The 23,952-nt window shown below is 44.0% G+C and overlaps 1 protein-coding gene across 3 annotated transcripts in view; it reads right to left on the bottom strand.

The window, feature by feature from the left end:
• LOC109891185 (proto-oncogene tyrosine-protein kinase Src) overlaps positions 1 to 23,952 on the bottom strand; it is a 48,118-nt gene that overhangs the window by 18,258 nt on the left and 5,908 nt on the right. The window contains exons 1-11 of one of the 3 annotated variants that reach the window (XM_020483552.2): positions 17,443 to 17,793; positions 15,473 to 15,745; positions 12,269 to 12,368; positions 11,298 to 11,315; positions 10,688 to 10,786; positions 9,896 to 9,999; positions 5,896 to 6,045; positions 5,284 to 5,439; positions 1,792 to 1,971; positions 1,365 to 1,441; positions 986 to 1,139 (exon numbers count right to left, since the gene is read on the bottom strand). In XM_020483552.2, the coding sequence (XP_020339141.1) occupies positions 986 to 1,139; positions 1,365 to 1,441; positions 1,792 to 1,971; positions 5,284 to 5,439; positions 5,896 to 6,045; positions 9,896 to 9,999; positions 10,688 to 10,786; positions 11,298 to 11,315; positions 12,269 to 12,368; positions 15,473 to 15,737 (1,303 nt within the window). In that variant the 5' untranslated portion in view covers positions 15,738 to 15,745; positions 17,443 to 17,793. Of the gene's footprint in view, positions 1 to 985; positions 1,140 to 1,364; positions 1,442 to 1,791; positions 1,972 to 5,283; positions 5,440 to 5,895; positions 6,046 to 9,895; positions 10,000 to 10,687; positions 10,787 to 11,297; positions 11,316 to 12,268; positions 12,369 to 15,472; positions 15,746 to 17,442; positions 17,794 to 23,952 lie in introns of those variants that run through there. The other 2 variants (XM_020483544.2, XM_031827189.1) reach the window with 2 other exon arrangements.

Genomic DNA, 23,952 nt, shown 5'->3' with positions numbered 1-23,952 from the left:
GTTCGGGATACTGAGTTGGCATACATTTGAACCACATATGTTTTACCTTGATCTTTTTAGTTTACCTGGAATATTAGAACCTTTGTTTACCTTGCACTTATCATTATGGATTCTACAAATAAATTGTTTTAAGTTTTATTTAAGTCTTCGGTTTCATTTGAATTCTAGGGTTTCTAGATGTGTGTCTCAATCTTGCAACTGCTTTTCCCACGGCTATTCGAAATCCGCTACAAGCTACGGCTTGTAGATAAACTCTCTGAGCCTGTTGGTATAAGATCTCATTCTCCGATACCGTCTGCCTAAAAGTAAGGGAGTGAACAGCTCGTGGCTGGGGTGTGTGGAGTCCTTGATGATGCTGCAGGACTTCTTCAGGCACTGTTTCAAGTAGATGTCCTGGATGGGTGGGAACACGGCCACACTGGGCCGTCTTCACCACCTGCTGGAGGACCTTGTATTCGTGGATGGAGCAATTTCCGCACCAGGCCGTGATGCAACCGGTCAGGACACTCTCGATGGTGCAGTGGTAGTATTAGGAGAGTACTCGGGGGTGGCATGACACATTTTTCCAGCTGCCTTAGGAAGTAGAAGCACCGTTGTGCCCTCTTGATAAGAGTGGTGATGTTGTTGGTCCATGTCAAGTTCTTGGTGATGTGGAAGCAGAGGAACTTAAAACTGTAGTCTCTACTCCAGTCTCGTTGATGTCGATGTCTTTGCTTCCTGAAGTCAACAATCAACTCCTTTGTTTTGCTGACGTTGAGGGAGAGGTTGTCCTGGCATCACAATGTCAGTTGACGTACCTAGAGATATTGGACCCGGACCAGAGCCTTACTCTGTCTGGCAGTGTAAACATTATCTTCTAAGAGGAGGGGAAATTGGCCACTTTATACATAGAGACCAGTTGGAAGGAAAAGCAGGTTAAACACGGGTCCTCCAAAACCAGGTTTAGAACACACAACTACAGATTTGACCTGGACTGAAGCCTTACCTTGTCTGGCAGTGTACTCGTTGTCCTCTATGAGGCGGGCCAGGCCGAAGTCGGCCACTTTACACACCAGGTTGTCTCCTACGAGGATGTTGGCAGCCCTGAGGTCTCTGTGGACGTAGTTCATCCTCTCTACGTATGCCATCCCTGCTGCAATCTGGAAGAGTAGAGGGGAAATGAGATGAAATGAGAGAGAGAGAGTTAGAGGATGAGAATGGATAGAGGGAAAAGGATAAAAAGTGAGAGGAAGAATAGATACAGCAGAAAGAGGGACAATCGGGGGATAAGGAGGGGAACAAAAGAAGATGGCAAAATAACTTCAATTGACTTAAATAATATAATTACATGAAAGGTATAATCAACATTGCACTGAATGTCCCACCTGAGATGCCATATCCACTAGCTGGGGTAGACGTAGCAGCTTGCCCGTGTCACCTTTGAGGAAGTCCAACAGGCTACCTGTGGGAGCGACAGTGTTATCAGATTAATGAGAGAGAGAAGGTAGGAGGGAGGGAACACAAGAACATGATGTGTGTGAGCATGCACATGCCAGCTTGAACCATTGTCCACTGTAGTCAGTGATGATGAAGTGTGTGTGTTTGTGTGTCTCATGTACTAAGTAAGTGATGATTATGATTACGTGGCACCCTATTCCCTACATAGTGCAATACCTACGTGATAATGTGTGTGTTTGTAACAATAGTGGTAGCCACATCTGTTCTACAACCCATCCCTGGAAGTAACGTTATTTTTGGAAACGATGGACAGCCATACTGATAATAATGATGATGTGTGTGGTCTACAGTTACCTTGGGTCATGTACTCAGTGACGATGTAGATGGGTTCCTCAGACACCACAGCGTAGAGCTGCACCAGTTTCTCGTGTCTCAGCTTCTTCATGACCTGCGCCTCCTGGAGGAAGGCCTCTGGGGACATGGTGCCTGTCTTCAGGGTCTTGATGGCCACCCGCGTTGTACCGTTCCACTTCCCTGTGTAAACACAGGTCAGAGACCATAGCCAACGTAGCTAAAGGAGTACATTATTTCTCTTGGCGACCCAGACAACCAGTGGGACAAGCGCACGTTTCTGCCACAAGCAACCACACAGTTCTTATATGAAGTTATAGGTGAAATACATGAAATTGGAATGAAAAGTAGAGCCTGACAGATATGCTATTTTTGGATCCAACACCGATTGTTTTTAGACTTCAAATATTCACAATAACCAATATATCTGCCGATATTATTATTATTATTATAGTTGGATTTGTTTTTTTTGTTTTTGTTTTTACAAATCTGTATGATTGTGCTTAAAACAGCCCTTCAAAAAGGTACTCAGAAAGCAGATTTTTGTTATTTGAGGAAAGAGCATTAATGTAAGTGCCACATTGAATTTAAGAGCACAAGAAATACACTATTTTTTTGATGGAAAAACTGTGTTACTCTTGTGAAAGGAGGATAAACTGCACTGATTCCAGCAATAAAAATGGTATCTGAAGACTGAGCTGCCTCATGCTAGCCAGCTGGAAAACAACGACATAGGACACATTTTCAATGTATTGGTATTTAGCCATGTTTTCATCGATTGTAGGGCTGTACCCACTGAATTCTGGTAGTTGTCACTTAAAAGGAAAAACATCAATCATAACATTTGCTGCTGGCACAGTGCTGCCTCTCGCCCCAAGTGTTGCTTCAGTGAATGATCCTTGCTATCCGGGTTCCTTGGGACGTCCCTACCCCATTGAAGTAGAAATAAAAAAGGGTTACAGTAAGGGTTAAGGTTTGGGTTAGGTAAGGTAAGGGTTATTGTTAGGGTATGGGTTAGGGTTTAGCGAAGGGACATCCCAAGGATCCAGGATAACACTAACCCTCAGTGAACTGAGTCAAGTACTCTCACACAGCTAGTTAGCTGGCTCGATCGGGATGGCAAAATGTGAATTTGGACCAGTCCCTGACAAGAAACAACCCAAACAACCCAAACATAGCTACAGAGCGCTACTTTGTAACCTGCTATGTTTTTTAATGTCTCTGAAAACTGAATGACGGAGCTTGAGTAATACACTTCGCAAAGAGGAAATATTACACACCAGATTTCACAGGCTTCACTAAAGGGCTGTAACTCTGTACCACAGAGTTGAACATTCTTAGCACGGCACTTGCTTTACATTTGGGCATAGCATTCATAGTTGTCACGACACCCAACACGATACCATGACACTCCATGTAACAGTATATGGCCAGTGTCCATTTTTGGGCACTTTATTGAGCTGGCAAGCTTCTACCCACTCAGAACTTACTGTAAAAGCAGTAACAATAAAAGCCAATTTATGCGGTCCGGAGGCTCCGTATGGAGGTTGGGCAGCAATTGCCGGGCCGCTGGCAGCCAAATCAAGCTCTATACCTCATTGCCATGCGCCTGCCAAATTTTGTAACAATGTGAAGGGCTCCATATAGCTCCACATTGACATGAATGGTTGATGGTAGGTGGGGGCAGTATGTCCTGTACAAACACAAACTCACTTCCTTGACAACTTACTTAATGTCAATGCGGATTTACACGGAGCCCTCCGCATTGTTACAAAGACAAGCCGGAGGTTCCGCAATTGTGTCACCACATCCATCCTAGGCCTTCGGACCGCATTGCCGGATCAAGCATAAATCGACTTTTAAACAGTGTCCAGCATTGCTGTAGCGCGCTGTCATGACGTTGGCCTCTTTGGGTATAGCAAGCCCCACCCCCCTCTCCCTGCCTCCCCCTTGCCTCCTTCAACTAGGTTGCTGTGGTCAGAGAGGTCGTGAATTCCTGAGAAGACCCTGCCACATGGCCACACAGTATAGAGAGAGTAGATTTTCATGGAGAACAAAGGAAATCCTTCCACCTCACAGAACTTGAGGTACGAAAAAATGTAATGTTCCGGAGAAAGTATAAAAGATCGGTGAAGAATCCAGCTACGAACTGGTCCGTTTGTCACAACTTGGGGAAGCTCATGGGAGACGGTGTGGCCACATTACCATAACGCTGTTTATATAATAGCCTCAGATATGAGATTTACATGTAATTGTTATATAAGATGAATGAGTGAGTATGATACTGTTTGTTAAAGTGTGTAATATGATTTTGGACTGTTCAATGAAGGAAAACCCAAAAAGGGGATCGGAGTTAACTAAATCAGAGGACCGCCCCTGAGCCCAGTTAGGGTCAGACATCCTGGGACAGCCCTTTTTTGCCATTCCGAATAAAAAACCCACTCGGGTTTTCGATCAGCAGACCGAGCTTACCTCAATTACGAGATCGCTAAAGGTTGGAGACCATGTTTTTCTCCATTATGAGGGGACAAAGGTTGTAGACCATTGCTGAATCTTTTAACCATACCACGTGGTTAAACTCTTAGACTACCGATACCGACAGAATAAGAACAAGTCTTTGATATTAATTACTAGTCTGCAGCTAGGAATTCGGTATCATTGAACGTAAAGAACGACAACCGCCGAAACATCCATTCTATAACGAAACGAATGAATGTCACTCTGAACTATCCACTAACCACGACAGAGAGAGAGAGGGAGAGAGACGGACAATTCTACAAAATAAATGAACTTTTCACCAGCGATCAAGACGACACACTGAGCTTAAATATATATATTGATTGCAGTTGTTCCCGAATGAGTGAGCATTCATGTGCAAAGGATTAGCATTTCCATTTTTATATTTATCACTTTGTAGTGACTTCTTAGTCGACCCCCACTTCCCCTTTTGTCTAACAAGCCGCCATGCCGGTTTAGCCCACTAGGGCACATTCTCATTTCATGTAACCACATTTACCTTGTTTGTTTGTTTGTTTATGCATTTCTGTGAATTACTTAGTAATAAATAAATTATTTAAGACAATTGATGTATGGATGACTCATAGTGAAGACTGGGTTCGTGCAGACGTTTGGAATGAGACTAATGTGAGGTAAAGTAAATAGTTAATTAATTCGAAGACTAATTGATCAGATAAAATATCTGAAAAGTTATTTTAGGAAATGATAACTTTGTAATCTGAATATTTTTCCTTGGTGCCCCGACTTCCTAGTAATTACGGTTACATTATTAATCAGTCTAATCGCGTAATAACTAAAAACTATCAGTCTTCAGTTAATGATAGTAAAGACACGACAGCGCCAAGGCAAGATAGACTTAGAATGGGGGTTTCTTCCCAAGCGTGTTCTCTGAATTTGATAAAAATCTATCCTTTTTGGTGGATTAAATGCAGATACAAATACATCCATAAAAAGCTAAGGTGTGCACGCGCATCTTACCCATCCAGACCTCTCCAAAACAGCCCTGGCCCAGTTTGAGGTCGAGGTGGAGCGATTCCCGTGGGATTTCCCAGGCATCGCGGGCCAGGCCCTGGGTCTGAGGCTTCAGCACGGGACACACCTCCGTCAGACAGTGGCACAGCCCGTCTGCATGCTCTGGGGTTAGGTAGGGAAAGATAGAAAGAGGCATACTGTTACCACCTAGACATTTAGCACTGTCCACCCTTGCTAGCACTATCCACATTAGGCAGTAGAAGCAAAGTTTTCTGCGAGACATTTCTGATAATAGTCAGATGTGCCAATCTGTTGGATATTCTTATTGAGTTATTGAGCAATGTCTGTTTCACTTTGATGCATGATCAATATGCTTGACAAAGACACTGCATACCATGTAAGAAAAAGTATATATATATATATTTACATATACATTTACACTAGTTGGAAAACAGAATGACAATTGCCCCCATCATGACCTTGACATGCATATTATAGTACATGGACAAATAAATAGAAAAACATTCAATTCAAGTTTGGTGTTACTCTCTGTATAATAGGAATTTTTGTAAGTAAGTGGCAAAGGTGTCAAAAATGTGATTATAACGTGTTACTTACTGCGATAGTGGAAGACCAGCTGCTGCAGACTGCTGAACTGGGTGCGTGAGGTGATATAGAAACCGCCGCTGTCTAGTTTGCGTATCTTGTAGTGTTTGACGTTGAGGCCTTTAGTGTTGTCATAGTCCAACACGGACAGGCAATAGGCTCCTGTTCATAAAATTGAATTTGAAAATAATTTGAAAATAATTACAAAGTGTGTGTGTGTAACGAGGGATGGGTCAAAACAAATTAAATTGAATTCAAACGATATTGTCCCAGCAGAGACATTCATTGCACAGCCATGAGTACATAAGAAACAATAATAGAACAACATGAATTTGGAATGGCTGATGCTAAAAACAACTTGTACACTACAACCAGTACAGAGGGTAAGCCTCAATAGCACTGTGCTCTATCGTTATTTCTAACAACATGCAACTGTGAAACTCCACTCCCTACGCCTTTATAAATCACTAAAACACAATCAACAGTCAGCACTCACAGCTGTACCACTACCTGTAGTATCCATGGTGAGTGCATACGAAGAGCAAATTCTGATTACGCACTTCCCATACACTTTAATTGTGAGACACTTGCATGTTATAATGTAAAATAGTCATTATAAAAAGAGACTTTTATCCAAAGCCACTTAAAGAACTGTCAACTTTAACAGTGACATATACACTCAGTGGCCAGTTTTGTATTTATTATGGATCCCCATTAGCTCTTCCTGGGATCAAATTGATTAGTTACACCCATCTATTATCGAGTTGGACCACCTTTTGCCCCTAGAATAGCTCGAATTCTTTTGGGCATGGAAATATTGCTCAATTGGTATCGAGGGCCCTAACGTGTGCCAGGCAGGATGGGGCCATGGACGCTACTTACGCCAAATCCTTACTCTGCCATCAGAATGATGCCACAGGAAACGGGATTCTGCAGACCAGGCAATGTTTTTCCACTGCTCAATTGTCCAGTGTTGGTGATCACGTGCCCACTGGAGCTACTTCTTTTTGTTTTTAGCTGATAGAGTGGAACCCGGTGTGGTAGTCTGCTGCAACAGCCCATTTGTAACAAGGCCCAACGAGTTGTACATTCCGAGATGCCGTTCTACACACCACTGTTGTACTGCACCATTATTTGCGTGACCCGCCTGTTAGCTTGCACAATTCCTGCCATTCTCCTTCAATCTCAGGACTACAGCTGACTGGATGTTTTTTTGTAACCATTCTCAGTAAATCATATACACTGTCGTGTGTCCAAGAGTCCAGCCGTTTCAGAGATACTGAAATCGTCGAGTCTGGCACTGTCGATTCAGTGGCGGTCGTTGCCATTTAATATACAGTACCAGTCAAAAGTTTGGACACACCTACTCATTCAAGGGTTTTTCTTTATTATTACTATTTTCTACATTGTAGAATAATAGTGAAGACATCAAAACTATGAAATAACACGTAAAAGACCAAGTCCATATTATGGCAAGAACAGATCAAATAAGCAAAGAGAAACAATAGTCCACCATTACTTTAAGACATGAAGGTCAGTCAATCCGGAAACTAATCCAAATTTGAGATTTTTAGCTCCAACTGCAGTGTCTTTGTGAGATGCAGAATAGGTGAACGGATGATCTCCGCACGTGTGGTTCCCACCGGGTGCTTTGCTGGTGACACTATCTGTGATTTATTTAGAATTCAAGGCACACTAACCAGCATAGCTACCACAGCATTCTGTAGCGATACACCATGCCATCTGTTTGCACTTAGTGGAACTACCATTTGATTTACAACAGGACAATGACCCAAAACACACCTCCAGGCTGTGTAAGGGCTATTTGACCAAGAAGGAGAGTGATGATGCTGCATCAGATGACCTGGCCTCCACAATCACCCGACCTCAACCCAATTGATATGGTTTGGGATGAGTTGGACCGCAGAGTGAAGGAAAAGCAGCCAACAGGTGCTCAGCATATGTGGGATCTCCTTCAAGACCGTTGGAAAAGCATTCCTCACGAAGCTGGTTGTGAGAATGCCAAGAGTGTGCAATGCTGTCATCAACGCAAAGGGTGACTATTTTGAAGAATTTGTTTAACACTTTTTTGGTTACTACATGATTCCATATGTGTTATTTCATAGTTTTGATGTCTTCACTACTATTCTACAATGTAGAAAATAGTACAAATAAAGAAAAATCCTTGAATGAGTAGGTGTGTACAAACGTTTTGACTGGTACTGTATATACAATATTTTTTTATGAACACGGCCTTATTTCTATTAATGTATATTAATTAATATTCCACTCACCCAGCTCAATGTAACATCGACAGGTTTAGGCTACTGCATAATACTTTCCATATACACATCATGAGGTTGCTACAACCTAGCCTATGAATTAAAGTTTACAATGTAAGTGCACTGACAGACATTGATTGATGGCAGACATTGACACATTCAATACCGCCTTGCACACTCTTGCCTGCATCTAGCTGATCTAGGGTGTAATCATTAGTACAACAGTTGAAAACAAGAGTTTCTATTGGGCAAATTCATGTATGTTTTTCACCCTATATTGTTCTGTTTGCAGCCACATACAAACAGCATGATCCCTTTGATCGTTGTATAATTCCTTCTCGCATCTACGTGCTCTCCTCTTCTCACCATTCCCATCGCTTATAGACTTCAGTGCACAACACATCAGCTTTCTGTGACCAGGAGGAAAAAAACTTTCCAAGCCAAACCTTCATATCATTTTGGATTGTGACATATAGCTGGCTCTACATCGTAGTCACCATATTAATGTCATAGTCAACATAACTAGCTCCAGAGTATTTAACAGGTGACATCAAAAAGGATCATAGCTTTCAACTGGTCAGTCTATGTGGTGGAAAGAGCAGGTATTCCTACTGTTTTGTGCACTCCGTGTATGTGGCCCATGTGGGAATCAAACCAGTAATGAAATTACGTATGATCATGCTCTCCGGACTTCAGATCAAACCGGCGGCAAGACTAATGTTGCCAGCGCCATGCTCTAACAGTACCCCCTGAGCCAGGGTTGAAGGAATGAAGCACACTACTTAGAGCATGCAACCCTACTCTACCCTCTAAAGCAGGGGAGTCAAACTGAATTCCAATCCGGTCTGCAATTTGTTTCCAATTAAGACCTAGACAACCAGATGAGGCGAGGTCACTAATCAATGACTGTAATTATTAAAAGCAAGTACAATGAAGGAGTGAAAACCTGCAGACAATCGGCCTTCGAGGACTGGAGTTTAACAAGTGCTCTAAAAGCATGAACCCTGCACACTTCTGCATGCACCATACACCCAATGGCATAAATACTACAAAACAAGCCTTTCTCTCTAAAATATTAGTGCACATTAGTATACTTGCACCCTCAACACTAATGGCATAGATCATCCCCACTATAACACAAGCCCTACACACTACTATGCACACTACACACACACACACATCAGCATACACCATGCCTACAGACCAAACTACACGCTACACCATATGAACTCTATACCCTAGAACATGAGCTCTATGCCCTGCAGAATGGAATCTAAAGCACCCTACGCTGTAAATCCTTTCCCTAGACCCTCCCCCTGTGTGTGTTTGTGTGTGTGTATGCGAGAGACAGTGTGTGTGTGACTGTGTGTGTGTGCGTGTGTGCACGCAGAGATTTTATAGCCAGAGGAAATCCAGCACCCTCGCACGGTGACTTAGCTCTGCTTGTGTGATTCATTCACCCCCCCCCCCACCCCCCGTCCATTCACAGGGGCTCCACTCCCCCAATTCCTCCAAAATAACCCCCTCCCTACGCCACCGATCCACAGCTAGAGGCCCCCGGGACAAAAAGACCCAAAAAGTATATATTCACGCATTTGGTCAGTACATTCTGTGTTAGAGAGGACTACTTCACAAAAGAAAGGAGAACGTCAACAAGGAATTTGACAATAATCAAAGTGCTTCTAATCCATGTCTAAAATGGCTGTCGCTCTCTCAGAGGTTCTTCTCACCTTTAGTGGTTTCGCTCTCTCGGACCAGGAAGGTTCCTCGTCGGTTCTGTAAACTCAGAAGGAGCCTCTCCGAGTTGCGCCGAGTTATCTTCCCAAAATACCACCTGCGAATGTGGGCCAGAGTGAGTGAGAACGAACAGTGAGAACCTGCCACTAAGCAGCTATAAAGGAACGTCGTCATAGTTGTGCTCATGTTTTCAGACATCAAAAACAGCGTAATGTTAAGAAGAGTTTCCATTTCGTGCTATTGATTGTGTAGATCCAGTTACATGCCTCAACCAAATAAATGGAAATAATAATAATAATAATAATAAGCACAGAAAAAACAAGATGTTATATGGTTCTTAAATATGGTGCTTTTTCATTCATTTTGGATTGTGACATATAGCTGGATCTACAAAATAGATGGTCTCGGACGTGGATTACTCTCAACAGAAAACCACTTTTCAGCTCTGAATACACCTGACAAACTTTGATTTTGAAGGGTAAATGTCCCTTTAATGTCCCTATGAAGCACTACTTTTGCCCATTTGGAGAATTTTGCAAACCACTAGCTTAAAGTCATAAAATCTGATTTTAAACCTAACGTTAACCACACTGCTACACCTAATGCCTAACCTTACATTAAGAACAAAAAGCAACAACAAAAAAATCACACATTTTTACAGTTTAGCCAATTTTGAATACAGCTGGCCCATCTATTGGAAATCACTCAGTTCTGCCTCCAGGACAAGATTCATGACAATAAAGGGCAATCTGCGAGAAAACAGGAAGAAATAAAAGTTGAGGTACTCTTCTGCCTGGATGGAGTCAGAGGGGGCCACGTAGTTGCTGGGGATATAACCGCTTTCTCCGGTGGTCAGAGACCGAGCGAGCCACCAGTCCCCTTCCCTGCAGCACGACAGAGGAGAGGAGGAGACGACAGGGTTATTGACTGGGACAATCAGAACCCTTCCCTGGGTTCATTCAGGGTACTAACTGGTTATTCACATCAGATACAGACTATTTGACAGTGGTTGAAGCCTAGAAACACCACCGTGAGTAAACAAGTGTAGTACACTGATTTCTGTGCTCATATCATGAAACTCACAGGATAATAAAATTAACTATCTTGACTAAATAAGAATAATAAAACAGGGATACCAAGTGAACACAATATGACTGATGATACCATATTCTGTGCTTTTTCACCTTTGCCTTCATAAGCACAATTGTTTGGTTTGCTTGTAGTGACCAGTAATTCTCTCAACAATAAAATAAGACTGGTTACTCCACATGCTGTAGCTTGGGTTAACAAATATTACCTCAGTGCACATTTTGAGGAAAAACAGGTTCAATGGAAAGAGGAACGGTGGCGAGATAAGTTAAGACAGGGGGGCTCAGAAAGGACTAGTTCACTGACCTGAAGCTGTACTTTCTCCTAAGAGAAACCATGAAGCGTGAGAGAAGGAAATAACAGAAACAGCAAAGAACATCAAAAACATGGAGAGAAATGCAGCAAACAGCACTGCACAGCACACAGGACAAGACAAGACTTCAAGCATTTCAGACCATTGAACAATAACAGGAAAACTGAAGAAAAAAAATACAATCTGCACCTAACTCCAAAATGGCTTGACCTGAAGTGGTTGTATTTGAACCATGCATTTTAAATGTCTTCCTATAGTGTCTTATGAGTTATGTCTTTAACGCAGCTCTGTTGTACTTGTGTATTTAGTATTTTTTCCTGCTGCAACCAAAATACCCAGTGAAGGAACAATGGAAACAAACTGGCTTGCGTCCTTTAAAGAGATGCTTTGGAAAGGTCATAGACTTGGAAAAAATAAAAAATAAAAAAATCATTTTTAACAATTAGACCCAATCAACACTAGAAGGGCTACAATCTGGGTTGTGTTTATTAGAGCACACAACATAAAACGTTCTGTTACGGTTTTCAACAGAAAAATGAAAATGTGTGATTTTTATAAAACAGGCAGTGCTGTTAGTTTGTTTTCTTTCATTTGGCGCCTAATGAACATGACCTGACAAGGCTGTCAATGTAAGATCTGAAAGCATTAGTAGTCGAGTTGTACCGAGGTGATGGGGTCGAGAGAAAGGGGACAGACGTTGTCTGGCTAACGAGGAATTATGAATAAGTGGGCACTCTGTGACTGTGTGTGTGTGTGCGCGCACACACACACACACGAGTGAGTGAGCGAGCGAGCTCATGGGTGTGTGTTTATACAGAGTGCTTGCATGCAACTGTCTGTGTTTACAGAACAACGTGTGTGTTTGAGTTTGTCTATGTCTGGATGAGTGTGTGTGTCTAGGTGGAAGTACAGCATGGATAAGTTGGATCTAAACAGGAAGATAATGGCGTGGGCATCTCCTCACGTGTTGTTGACGATCTGCAGCCGCTCGCCTTTCTTGAACGTCAGGTCCGAGGCAGTCCGTGACTCATAGTCGTAGAGCGCCACAAATGTAGTGACACCTCCTGTGGGACAGACACACACACACACGAACACTGTATTTTAGACATGGGAGATTTGGGCTAACACACATCTGATTAACAGCAAAAGGCAAAAAGTACAGTATCCTCTTCCTGCAATATACAGCTCATATTGATATAAACCTGAATATTAACATAGATTCATAGAACTGGGTATTATATTTTCCGTAACCATTACTCAGGCAGGAGGATTACTAGCTCCGTTGCCCCCCGCTTACATATGTTGTCTCAATTTAATATTTTGGCATTCGCATCTTAAAACATTACACTGGAGGTCTTTGCACTTCACCATCAGGAAAAAAAAGAGGAAACACTGAGCTGTATATTACAATTTAGCATCTCCCGAAAAGAGATATCGGGCATTTACATTAGGGCTGCCCAATAGTCCTTGAAGGTAACAACATACAGTGGGGCAAAAAAGTATTTAGTCAGCCACCAATTGTGCAAGTTCTCCCACTTAAAAAGATGAGAGAAGCCTGTAATTTTCATCATAGGTACACTTCAACTATGACAGACAAAATGAGAAAAACAATCCAGAAAATCACATTGTAGGATTTTTTATGAATTTATTTGCAAATTATGGTGGAAAATAAGTATTTGGTCAATAACAAAAGTTTATCTCAATACTTTGTTATATACCCTTTGTTGGCAATGACAGAGGTCAAATGTTTTCTGTAAGTCTTCACAAGGTTTTCACACACTGTTGCTGGTATTTTGTCCCATTCCTCCATGCAGATATCCTCTAGAGCAGTGATGTTTTGGGGCTGTTGCTGGGCAACACAGACTTTCAACTCCCTCCAAAGATTTTCTATGGGGTTGAGATCTGGAGACTGGCTAAGCCACTCCAGGACCTTGAAATGCTTCTTACGAAGCCACTCCTTCATCGCCCGGCCAGTGTGTTTGGGATCATTGTCATGCTGAAAGACCCAGCCACGTTTCATCTTCAATGCCCTTGCTGATGGAAAGAGGTTTTCACTCAAAATCTCACGATACATAGCCCCATTCATTCTTTCCTTTACACGGATCAGTCGTCCTGGTCCCTTTGCAGAAAAACAGCCCCAAAGCATGATGTTTCCACCCCCATGCTTCACAGTAGGTATGGTGTTCTTTGGATGCAACTCAGCATTCTTTGTCCTCCAAACACAACGAGTTGAGTTCTTACCAAAAAGTTCTATTTTGGTTTCATCTGACCATATGACATTCTCTCAATCTTCTTCTGGATCATCCAAATGCTCTCTAGCAAACTTCAGACGGGCCTGGACATGTACTGGCTTAAGCAGGGGGACACGTCTGGCACTGCAGGATTTGAGTCCCTGGCGGCGTAGTGTGTTACTGATGGTAGGCTTTGTTACTTTGGTCCCAGCTCTCTGCAGGTCATTCACTAGGTCCCCCCGTGTGGTTCTGGGATTTTTGCTCACCGTTCTTGTGATCATTTTGAGTTGTGATTTTGGGGTGAGATCTTGCGTGGAGCCCCAGATTGAGGGAGATTGTCAGTGGTCTTGTATGTCTTCCATTTCCTAATAATTGCTCCCACAGTTGATTTCTTCAAACCAAGCTGCTTACCTATTGCAGATTCAGTCTTCCCAGCCTGGTGCAGGTCTACAATTTTGTTTCTGGTGTCCTTTGACAGCTCTTTGGTCTTGGCCATAGTGGAGTTTGGAGTGTGACTGTTTGAGGTTGTGGACAGGTGTCTTTTATACTGATAACAAGTTCAAACAGTGCCATTAATACAGGTAATGAGTGGAGGACAGAGGAGCCTCTTAAAGAAACTGTTACAGGTCTGTGAAAGCCAGAAATCATGCTTGTTTGTAGGTGACCAAATACTTATTTTCCACCATAATTTGCAAATAAATTCATTAAAAATCCTACAATGTGATTTTTGTCTCATTTTGTCTGTCATAGTTGAAGTGTACCTATGATGAAAATTACAGGCCTCTCTCATCGTTTTAAGTGGGAGAACTTGCACAATTGGTGGCTGACTAAATACTTTTTTGCCCCACTGTATATAGCTTACAACAACCACCTGATTTAGAACGTGGAATCTCGGGCCTACATTGATTGGTTAATTAGTTGCCGGGGGGGATAACCCGAGCCTGCAGAAAATTCCCAATATGAGAGGGCAACCAATCTCTTTACAGGAAACGCAAAATAATTACTGACCTGTCTAGACACATAGTTAGATGCCTGGCGCTGAACTTGGATATTATAACGTTGTCTGGTCTGTGAGTCTTCAAAGTCAAACTGAAGATGGTTTTGCACTCTAAGCAGTTGCAGCCTTAAGAGAACACTTCAAATATGTTTTACTTCCCATATATGTGAAAATGGTGTGTTTCTATGTTTTGTAATCAAAAAGATAAGACACTGGTAGGTGCTGGATATCATGAACATGAGGTAAAAAATAAGCAAAGTGTTCCTTTACCTTCATTGTGAAACAGGGTGTTTTTCTAAGCGCTGCTTTAGAGCGACGGTGCCCAAACTCTGAACTACGCTTTAGGGCCTAAGGACATCAAATCCAGTTTAGTCTAGTTGATAAAAAAGGGGCATTCGTGTGAATGATGACATTTTGGATCTTCCTCAAACAAAATCCATAGAAAGATCCTTCGGGGGAAGGATGTTTGCTTTACACTTAATCTGTACCCAAAATTATTATTGAGAAATAATTATTTAAAATAAATGGGTGACATTTACATTCCAAAGGGACATGTAAGATATTTCCATTTGAATGTTCCATAATGTTTTTCCCTGCTTCATGCAGCATTGGAACGTCCTGCTCCACCTACCTGCCAGTGGTCCTCTGTGAGGAGAGATGATGCTTTGGAAAGGTCATAAACTTTTACATTAAATAAAAAAGCCTCAACTATCAGAGCCAATCAACACTAGAAGGGCTAGAATCAGGGTTGTTTATTAGAGCAAGCAACAGAAAACTTTTTTTTAACCCTTTTTCAACAGAAAAACTAAAATGTGTGTTTCTTATGGGACAGGCAGTGCCTCACTGTTTTAGTTTGTTTTCTTTCATTTGGTGCCTAATGAATATGACCTGACAAGGCTGTCATTGTAAGATCTGAAATCATTCCACCTGCTCCACTTACCTGCCAGTAGTCCTCTGTGAGGAGAGATGATGCTGCCCGTGTGGTCCACCCCGCCGAACAGTGCCAGCTCAGGGGTGTTGGTGGGGGCATGCCCGGGGTGGTGGGCGCGCCTCGTGCCCCCTACGGCGGGACTTCTGTTGGGGGTCTGAGTCTGCTGGGCTGGGCTGAGGTGGTGGTGCATGCTGTCCAAGCCTGTTCCAATGGTTCCATCCAGACTCAGTGAGCGCTGACCCGGCTCCTTAGGCTTGCTCTTGCCGACTCCCATCAGCAGGCCTGAGTAAAAGAAACAATGATTCAAATCTCAAGTTGATCCATTTCATTCTTTCTCAATGCAGATTAGACCGGTTTGATTCAATGCAATCTCTCAATTCAATTCTATACACTGAATTCAATTCCCTCAAGCCAGAACTCATGATTGGATGGAGAGACACCACTCTTCCTGATTGGTTCTAACTAACCCCTTTCCGTGCAACGGTATAATCATTCAGCAGGGTGGGGTTCATTAGGACCCAAACAAAATAAAACAGGCTGAAACAAGGAGGGGACTACCTGGACTTGTCCAACACGGCACACTTATTTTGTTTTCTATTGCAAAACATTTTAAAATAATGAAAACCAACCTGGTGAACACCAACCATAAATAAATACAGATTTACACAATAAGACAGTGTATAATTGCGATGAACGGAAATATCGGACTTGGTCGAAGTTGGCAACAACGCTTGTCGTCATCATCTGTACTTCTAGTGTTAGTTAAAAACCGCTGCATTTCAAGTTGAATCCTGTTCTTACGTACTCTCAGTTACAAACATGGACACAAACACCAGTTCAATTCTCCTCTCTGCACAACAGAATGAGTCACAGTGAGGAAGCCTATTACAGGCTAGATGATACACATGCACACAGCTTGTTCCGTTGTGAGCAGCAGGCCTCTCAGTTCCTGACAGTTAGTGTGTGTGAGCAGCTGTTATGAACTGTCCCTGAGAACAGAAGCTCTGACACACACACACACACACACGTCTCTCAAATCCAGTTTCCAACACACTCACTGACTGTGTGTGTGTACAGACAAGTTTCAATCTTCATTTGTCGTACGGGATATGCATGGTATGCATCGTCCAATGAAATGCTTACCTACAGGTTCCTTCTCGAAAATGCAACAGCAATAAGAAATAGTCAAAAACAAGAATATGAACAAAGCAAATGGCAGTTGAGTAGAATAAACATTTTAGCGTAAGTAAAATTCAGGAAGGCAATTTATAGTACAATATTTACTTGTGTATTGGGGAAAGGGGGATGGGGGGCAAGTGTATAAATTGAGCAGTATAATAAGAGTCTGGTAGCAGTCAGTTGTGTAAAGGTTGGGAGAATCAGAGCAGCTGGCCAGTCCAGTTCAAGTGTTCAGCAGTCTGATGGCTTGTTCAGCAGTCTCATTCTCCGATACAGTCTGCCCGGCGGTAAGGGAGAGAACAGCTTGTGGCTGGGGTATGTGGGATCCTTAATAATGCTGCGTGCCTTCCTCAGCCTTCGTTTCGAGTAGATGTCCTGGATGGATGGAAGCACGGTCCCAGTGATGTACTGGGCCGTCTTCACCACCCACTGGAGGGCCTGGCGGTTGTGGACAGAGAAATGTCCTTACCAGGCCATGGTGCAACTAGTTAGTACGCTCTCGATAGTGCTGTGGTATTATTTGGAGAGAACCCAGGGCAGCATGCAGAATTTATTCAGCCGTCTTAGGAAGTAGAGATGCTGTTGCGCCCTCTTGACAAGAGTGATGGTGTTGTTGGTCCAGGACAAGTAAGTCCTTGGTGATGTGGACTCCAAGGAATTTAAAACTTGTGACTCTCTCTACTACAGTCCCATTGATGTAGATTGGGACATTATCCCTCATCTGATATCTGAAGTCAACAATCCACTCCTTTGTTTTGCTCATGTTTTCGTCATGACACCGCAACACCATTTTTACTTACCTCCTCCCTAAAGGCTGACTCGGCGCTGTTGGTTATCAGGCCTACAACCGTGGTGTCGTCAGCAAACTTTATGATGGAGTTGGTGACGTGCAAAGCCACACAGTCGTGGGCGAACAGCAGAGGACTGAGGACACCCCTGGGGCACCCCAGTGTTAAGAGGTGCTGTTGCCAATCCTTACAGCATGTGGTCTGCCCGTCAGGAAGTCCAGGGTTATTTTGCAGAGGGTGGTGTCCAGACCCAGGGCTCTGAACTTGAAGGGAACAATAGTGTTGAATGCTGAACTGTAGTCAATGAACAGCATTTACACATATGTGTTCCTCTTGTCGAGATGTGTTACGGCCGTGTGAACACAGACAGGGTTGAGTGTTACTAACAGAGGGTGGGGGAGGAGCAGATTAACTGGGAAGAGCTAAAAAAAGGAATGGGGGGGGGGGGTGCTGCTGCAGCATCAGAGGTTGTGGTTGTGTCTGTGTTGCTGCATTTGTCCATGAGTGTGAATGGATTTTTAGTCACATTCGAGTGCAGGTGTGGAGATTTCTTCTCTGTTTTGGGGTTTTTAAGACATAGTTGTGTGTGTGTGTACTCAGATGAAAAGGTAAGGAACATGCTGTGTGTGTGCATTCATGCTAGGGCTGGGCGATATGGCCAAAATATTATATCACGGTATTTTAAAATAAAAAAGTTTTTGATTTGCAGTGGTGGAAAAAGGAAAAAGCCACCCAGTAAAATACTACTTGAGTAATAGTCTAAAAGTATTTGGATTTAAATATACTTATACTTATCAAAAGACAATGTAAATGATAAAATGTACTTAAGTATCAAAAGTAAAAGTAAATAATTTCAAATTTCTTATATTAAGCAAACCAGATGGCACCATTTAATTTTTTACATTTACGGATAGCCAGGGGCACACTCCAACACTCATCATTTACAAACAAAGCATTTGTGTTTAGTGAGTCCTCCAGATCAGAGGCAGTAGATGACCAGGGATGTTCTCTTGACAAGTGCATGAATTGGACTTGAAGTAAAAGTTGTCAAAAAAAATAAATAGTAAAGTAAAGTACAGATACCCCCAAAAACATGTTCTCTTAAAAGTACTTTACACCACTGCTCAATTTAGATAATTTCTACACTGCCAGGTAGGGCTGCACGATATGGGCAAATAATCTAGGACTTATTTTTAGCCAAATGTTGCAATTGCGATTTTACTTGCGATTTTGAGCAAAACTGTTGGAATCATGGAAATAGAATGACCATTTTATTTCTATAATTATAATATAATAGTGGGCACTTTGAATACAGTGTTGTTTGACATGACAACAAATTAAAATGCCAAAGAGGAGTTATTGTGACAGGGTAGGAACAAAAGTGTGTTTAAGTGTTTCCTATAAGCTTTGGCAACATTGCATGCTTTCTCTGCGCTACTTCATGTAGCTAACATATTCTTGCTTGCATATTCCTCTTTGATTTAGAAGATACTGTTGCACAAACAACATGCTGATTTAGGTCTACACCATCACTGTTATTATCAGGCTGTATTAGCCAACTGCATTTGCTCTTACTAAATACATTAGCTAGCTAGCTATTTGTATTAGCGGATAACAATTAGCGACTCACAAGATTTAGGCCAACTTGCTAAGAAAAGAAGCTAGCAGTTTGCTGATGTAAGAAACACAAACTAATAGTGTCATTATAGAACGCTAGTGGATTTATATTAAGAAGCAAAGTGAAAACAGCATTGTTGTCAACAACATTGTTGCCTGTGCTGCATTGACCTGGCAGACTGAATGCGTCTCGTGGTCAGTGTTGCCAACTCCTCAGTAAGGAAAGTAGCTATTGGCTGTCCTAAAAGTTGCTAAATGACATCACATGATTTGCATAATTGGCCATGTGCATGTAATTGTGATGGACGCTGTAGGAGAGAGGAATAACGTCGTGGGAGAGACAAACAGTGAGTAAAACACACCCTAAATATGTTTAGAACTACAAATGAACTTTCTTCTGTCGATTCTTGTTTTTTTTAAATGTCACAATTCCAACCATCCTCCTTTATCCGGGCTTGGGACCAGCAAAAGTGACCCAAAAGAGACAAAAGAGTTACTTTGTTTTTTATTTATTTATTTTGTTTAGTTTTCTTAATTTGGTTTGGTTTTAACCTTATGGTCCACTTAGGAGCCTACAACAAGTAAAACAGTAAAACATGAACATTTTTAACCATAACATTTTTTTTTTTTTTTTTTGCATACAATCTACATTAACAATCTAAATGGACCAAAAGAGACAATAGGAAAAAAAACTGTCAATGGCAATGTGAGAAATGTATGGTAACTAGGCTGGCCCTAATTCAGGTTAATTGTGTTTTTTTATGTAAGCCAGGGCGGGAACAGCCAGCGGCGGCTTCCCTCATGCGCGATTCATTTGCAGTGTGGACGTGGAGGGGTGAACATCTCCTGCTCTGACTGCAGCTGGGAGGGACTGCTGCCCGAGGACAGGGCCGCCTGTGAGTGCTTTGGGACTGGGGTGGGGCCCACGCGTTGAGAAGAGTAAGAACGATACGTGCTTTCACGCCAGAGTCTCCAAAAGTCTCCAATAACACCAGAAAAAGTTGGGGTCTGAATACACGCTAAATATAGTGACAAAGTCGCTAAGTTGGCAACACTGCTCGTGGTTGAGGAACATCAAATGCGCTCCTTGAGTGACAGGGGGCGTGGCTAGATCTGTGTGGAAAGTGGCACGGAGGAAAGAGCGGAGAGAGAGGACTCAAGTAGCGAAGTAAACTATAAATATTGACATTACACATGGCGTATCACATTTAACAAACCAAACACCGGTATAGAAGGTAACGTTTTGTTTTTTTAACTGGTCCCTGCATCAATACCGGTATATCATAACATTCGGTATACCGCCCAGCCCTAGTTCATGCATGCACACCTTCAGGGGAAAAGGAAAAACATCCTGCTGTGTGCATCTATAAATACAGACGGGAATGTGTGTGAGAATGCATGGCTCTGATTTATCTGTAGTCAGAATGAAGGCCAGCCCAGTGGGGGGGAATAACGTTTTCCTCAGTGTCATGCTGCTTAGTCACACAGAGAGACAGCCGGGGGGTAGATGACAGCTCAATGTTAGTGAGCGTTTGATGAGACTGCAGGTCACTGGAATTGTGGAACCAAAGGACAAAATAACGTACACAAGCCTGGCCCTGGACAAAATACCATCAGCTGGGGTCTAAAGTCTGTACCAACGTATTAGCTTAGCATAGTGGTGGCTAGCTAGTTAAGCTAGCTTGCGCATAGGCTGGGCCTGGACCAAACAGCATCCAGGCCAAAAGCCATATCAATGTTGTAGCATTAACTATATAGTTGAAGCTAGCTTAGCTATCATGTGCACATGTCTAGATTGGGACAAAACACCAGCATCAAGGGCCAAAAGCCTGTACCGATGTCCTAGTATGGTGGAAGTTTAGCTGGTTGAAGTGTCATCACCTTCCCTGAGAATTGGTTCATTATGTTCAGTAGGCTACAAAATGGAGAAAGCTAATTGAAACATAAGTTTGGGTAGTACATCCAGTTTCTATCTACTGAGAATGCCCAATTTGTTTATTTAATTTTTTCCCCAAAAAGCTTTGGTTTTAGTGTATACCAGTAAGCCTACTACTGACAGCAGCATTACAGAGTGCAGAGTTCTGATGGAAGGCAGTGTTGTGCAGAATACCGATGTGTGTAACGGCGTTCTTCGTTTGTTGAAGGAGAGTCGGACCGAAATGCAGCGTGGTGGTTAATCATGATCTTTAATGAAGAAAAACGGAACGATACATGAAATAACTGATAAATACAAAAAACAACAAACGGAACGCGAAAACCTATTACAGCCTATCTGGTGAAACTACACAGAGACAGGAACAATCACCCACGAAATACAAAGTGAAACTCAGGCTACCTAAATACGGTTCCCAATCCGAGACAACGAGAATCACCTGACTCTGATCGAGAACCGCCTCAGGCAGCCAAGCCTACACTAGACACACCCCTAATCAACCACAATCCCAATGCCTACAAAACCCCAATACGAAACACAACAAAATAAACCCATGTCACACCCTGGCCTGACCAAATATATAACGAAAACACAAAATACTATGACCAAGGCGTGACAGAACCCCCCCCCCCCCCCCCCCCCCCAAGGTGCGGACTCTCGGACGCACCTCAAAACCATAGGGAGGGTCCGGGTGGGCGTCTGTCCATGGTGGCGGCTCCGGCTCGGGACGTGGACCCCACTCCATTAATGTCATAGTTCCTCCCCTTCGTGTCCTGGGATAATCCACCCTCTCCGCGGACCATGGCCTAATAGTCCTCACCCAGAACCCCACAGAACTGAGGAGCAGCTCGTGACTGAGGGGCAGCTCGGGACTGAGGGGCAGCTCGGGACTGAGGGGCAGCTCGGGACTGAGGGGCAGCTCGGGACTGAGGGGCAGCTCGGGACTGAGGGGAAGCTCGGGACTGAGGGGAAGCTCGGGACTGAGGGGAAGCTCGGGACTGAGGGGCAGCTCGGGACTGAGGGGCAGCTCGGGACTGAGGGGCAGCTCGGGACTGAGGGGCAGCCCGGGACTGAGGGGCAGCCCGGAACTGAGAGGAAGCCCAGTACTGAGATGAAGCTCAGGTAGGTAGTAGGCTCCGGTAGATCCGCTGGCTGGCGGATCTGGAAGATTCAGGTTGACTAGCAGATCTGGAAGATTCTGGTTGACTAGCAGATCTGGAAGATTCTGGTTGACTAGCCGATCTGGAAGATTCTGGTTGACAGGCTGATCTGGAAGAATCTGGTTGACTGGCAGATCTAGAAGATCATGGCTGACTGGCGGATCTAGCTGCTCTATGCAGACTGACAGCTCTGACTGCTCCATGCAGGCTGACAGCTCCTTGCAGACTGACAGCTCCTTGCAGACTGGCAGCTCTTTGCAGACTGACAGCTCTTTGCAGACTGACAGCTCCTTGCAGACTGACAGCTCTGGCTGCTTCATGCATACTGACAGCTCCCTGCAGACTGGCAGCTCAGGCTGCTTCATGCAGGCAGGAGGCTCCGGCAGTGCTGTAGAGGAGGAAGGCTCTGGAAGCGCTGAACAGGCGGGAGACTCCGACAGCGCAGGAGAGGAGGAAAACGCTGGCTGCGCTGAACAGGCGGGAGACTCCGAAAGCGCTAAACAGGTGGGAGACTCCAGCAGCGCAGGAGAGGAGAAAGGCTCTGGCTGCGCTAAACAGGTGGGAGACTCCAGCAGCGCAGGAGAGGAGAAAGGCTCTGGCTGCGCTAAACAGGCGGGAGACTCCAGCAGCGCAGGAGAGGAGAAAGGCTCTGGCTGCGCTGAACAGGCGGGAGACTCCGACAGCGCTGTAGAGGAGGAAGGCTCTGGAAGCGCTGAACAGACAGGAGACTCCGGTAGCGCAGGAGAGGAGAAAGGCTCCGACAGCGCTGGAGAGGCGAGGCGCACTGTAGGCCTGAGGCGTGGTGCTGGCACTGGTGATACTGGAGCGAGGACACGCACAGGAAGCCTGGTGCGGGGAGCTGCCACCGGAGGACTGGAGTGTGGAGGTGGCACAGGATGGGCTAGACCGTGAAGGCGTACTGGAGATCTTGAGAGTAGTGTTGGCACAGGACGTGCAAGGCTAGGGATGTGCACAGGAGGCCTGGTGCGTGAGGCTGGCACCAACTTCACCAGCCGACTAACACGCACCTCAGGATGAGTATGGAGCGCTAACTCAGGTGCCATCAAATCCCCGACACGATCCGTCGGACGAATATGGTATCTATAGCACTAAGCTAGCAACTCCCTCATTACTCTCCACTCCACTTTCCCCATTAACTCCTTCACAGTCTCTGCTTCGCTCACCTCTAACACCGGCTCTGGTTCTGGTCTCCTCCTTGGCTCCTCACGATAAACAAGGAGAGTTGGCTCAGGTCTATCTCCTGACTCAGCCACTCTCCCTCTGAGCCCCCCCCCAATACATTTTTTGGGGTGACTTTCGGGTTTCGCTCTCCGCCGCCGTGTCTGTTTCTCCAACTCCATTCGCCTATAGCCCTCTTCGCACTGCTCTAGCGAATCCCAGGCGGGCTCAGGCACTCTCTCTGGGTCGGCCGCCCACCTGTCTATTTCATCCCACGTCGTATACTCCATGCCTCTGCTGTCCCTAACGTCCTCATAACAGCGTCTCGTAAGTGCCTCCTTTCGCTCCTGCTGATGCTGCCTGTTACCACGCCGCTCGGTCCGTGTGTGGTGGGTGATTCTGTAACGGCGTTCTTCGTTTGTTGAAGGAGAGTCGGACCGAAATGCAGCGTGGTGGTTAATCATGATCTTTAATGAAGAAAAACGGAACGATACATGAAATAACTGATAAATACAAAAAACAACAAACGGAACGCGAAAACCTATTACAGCCTATCTGGTGAAACTACACAGAGACAGGAACAATCACCCACGAAATACAAAGTGAAACTCAGGCTACCTAAATACGGTTCCC

This window comes from Oncorhynchus kisutch, linkage group LG1 (genome assembly GCF_002021735.2).
Source record: "Oncorhynchus kisutch isolate 150728-3 linkage group LG1, Okis_V2, whole genome shotgun sequence".
Lineage (NCBI taxonomy): Eukaryota > Metazoa > Chordata > Actinopteri > Salmoniformes > Salmonidae > Oncorhynchus > Oncorhynchus kisutch.
This window is presented reverse-complemented; position numbering and strand designations above follow the sequence as displayed.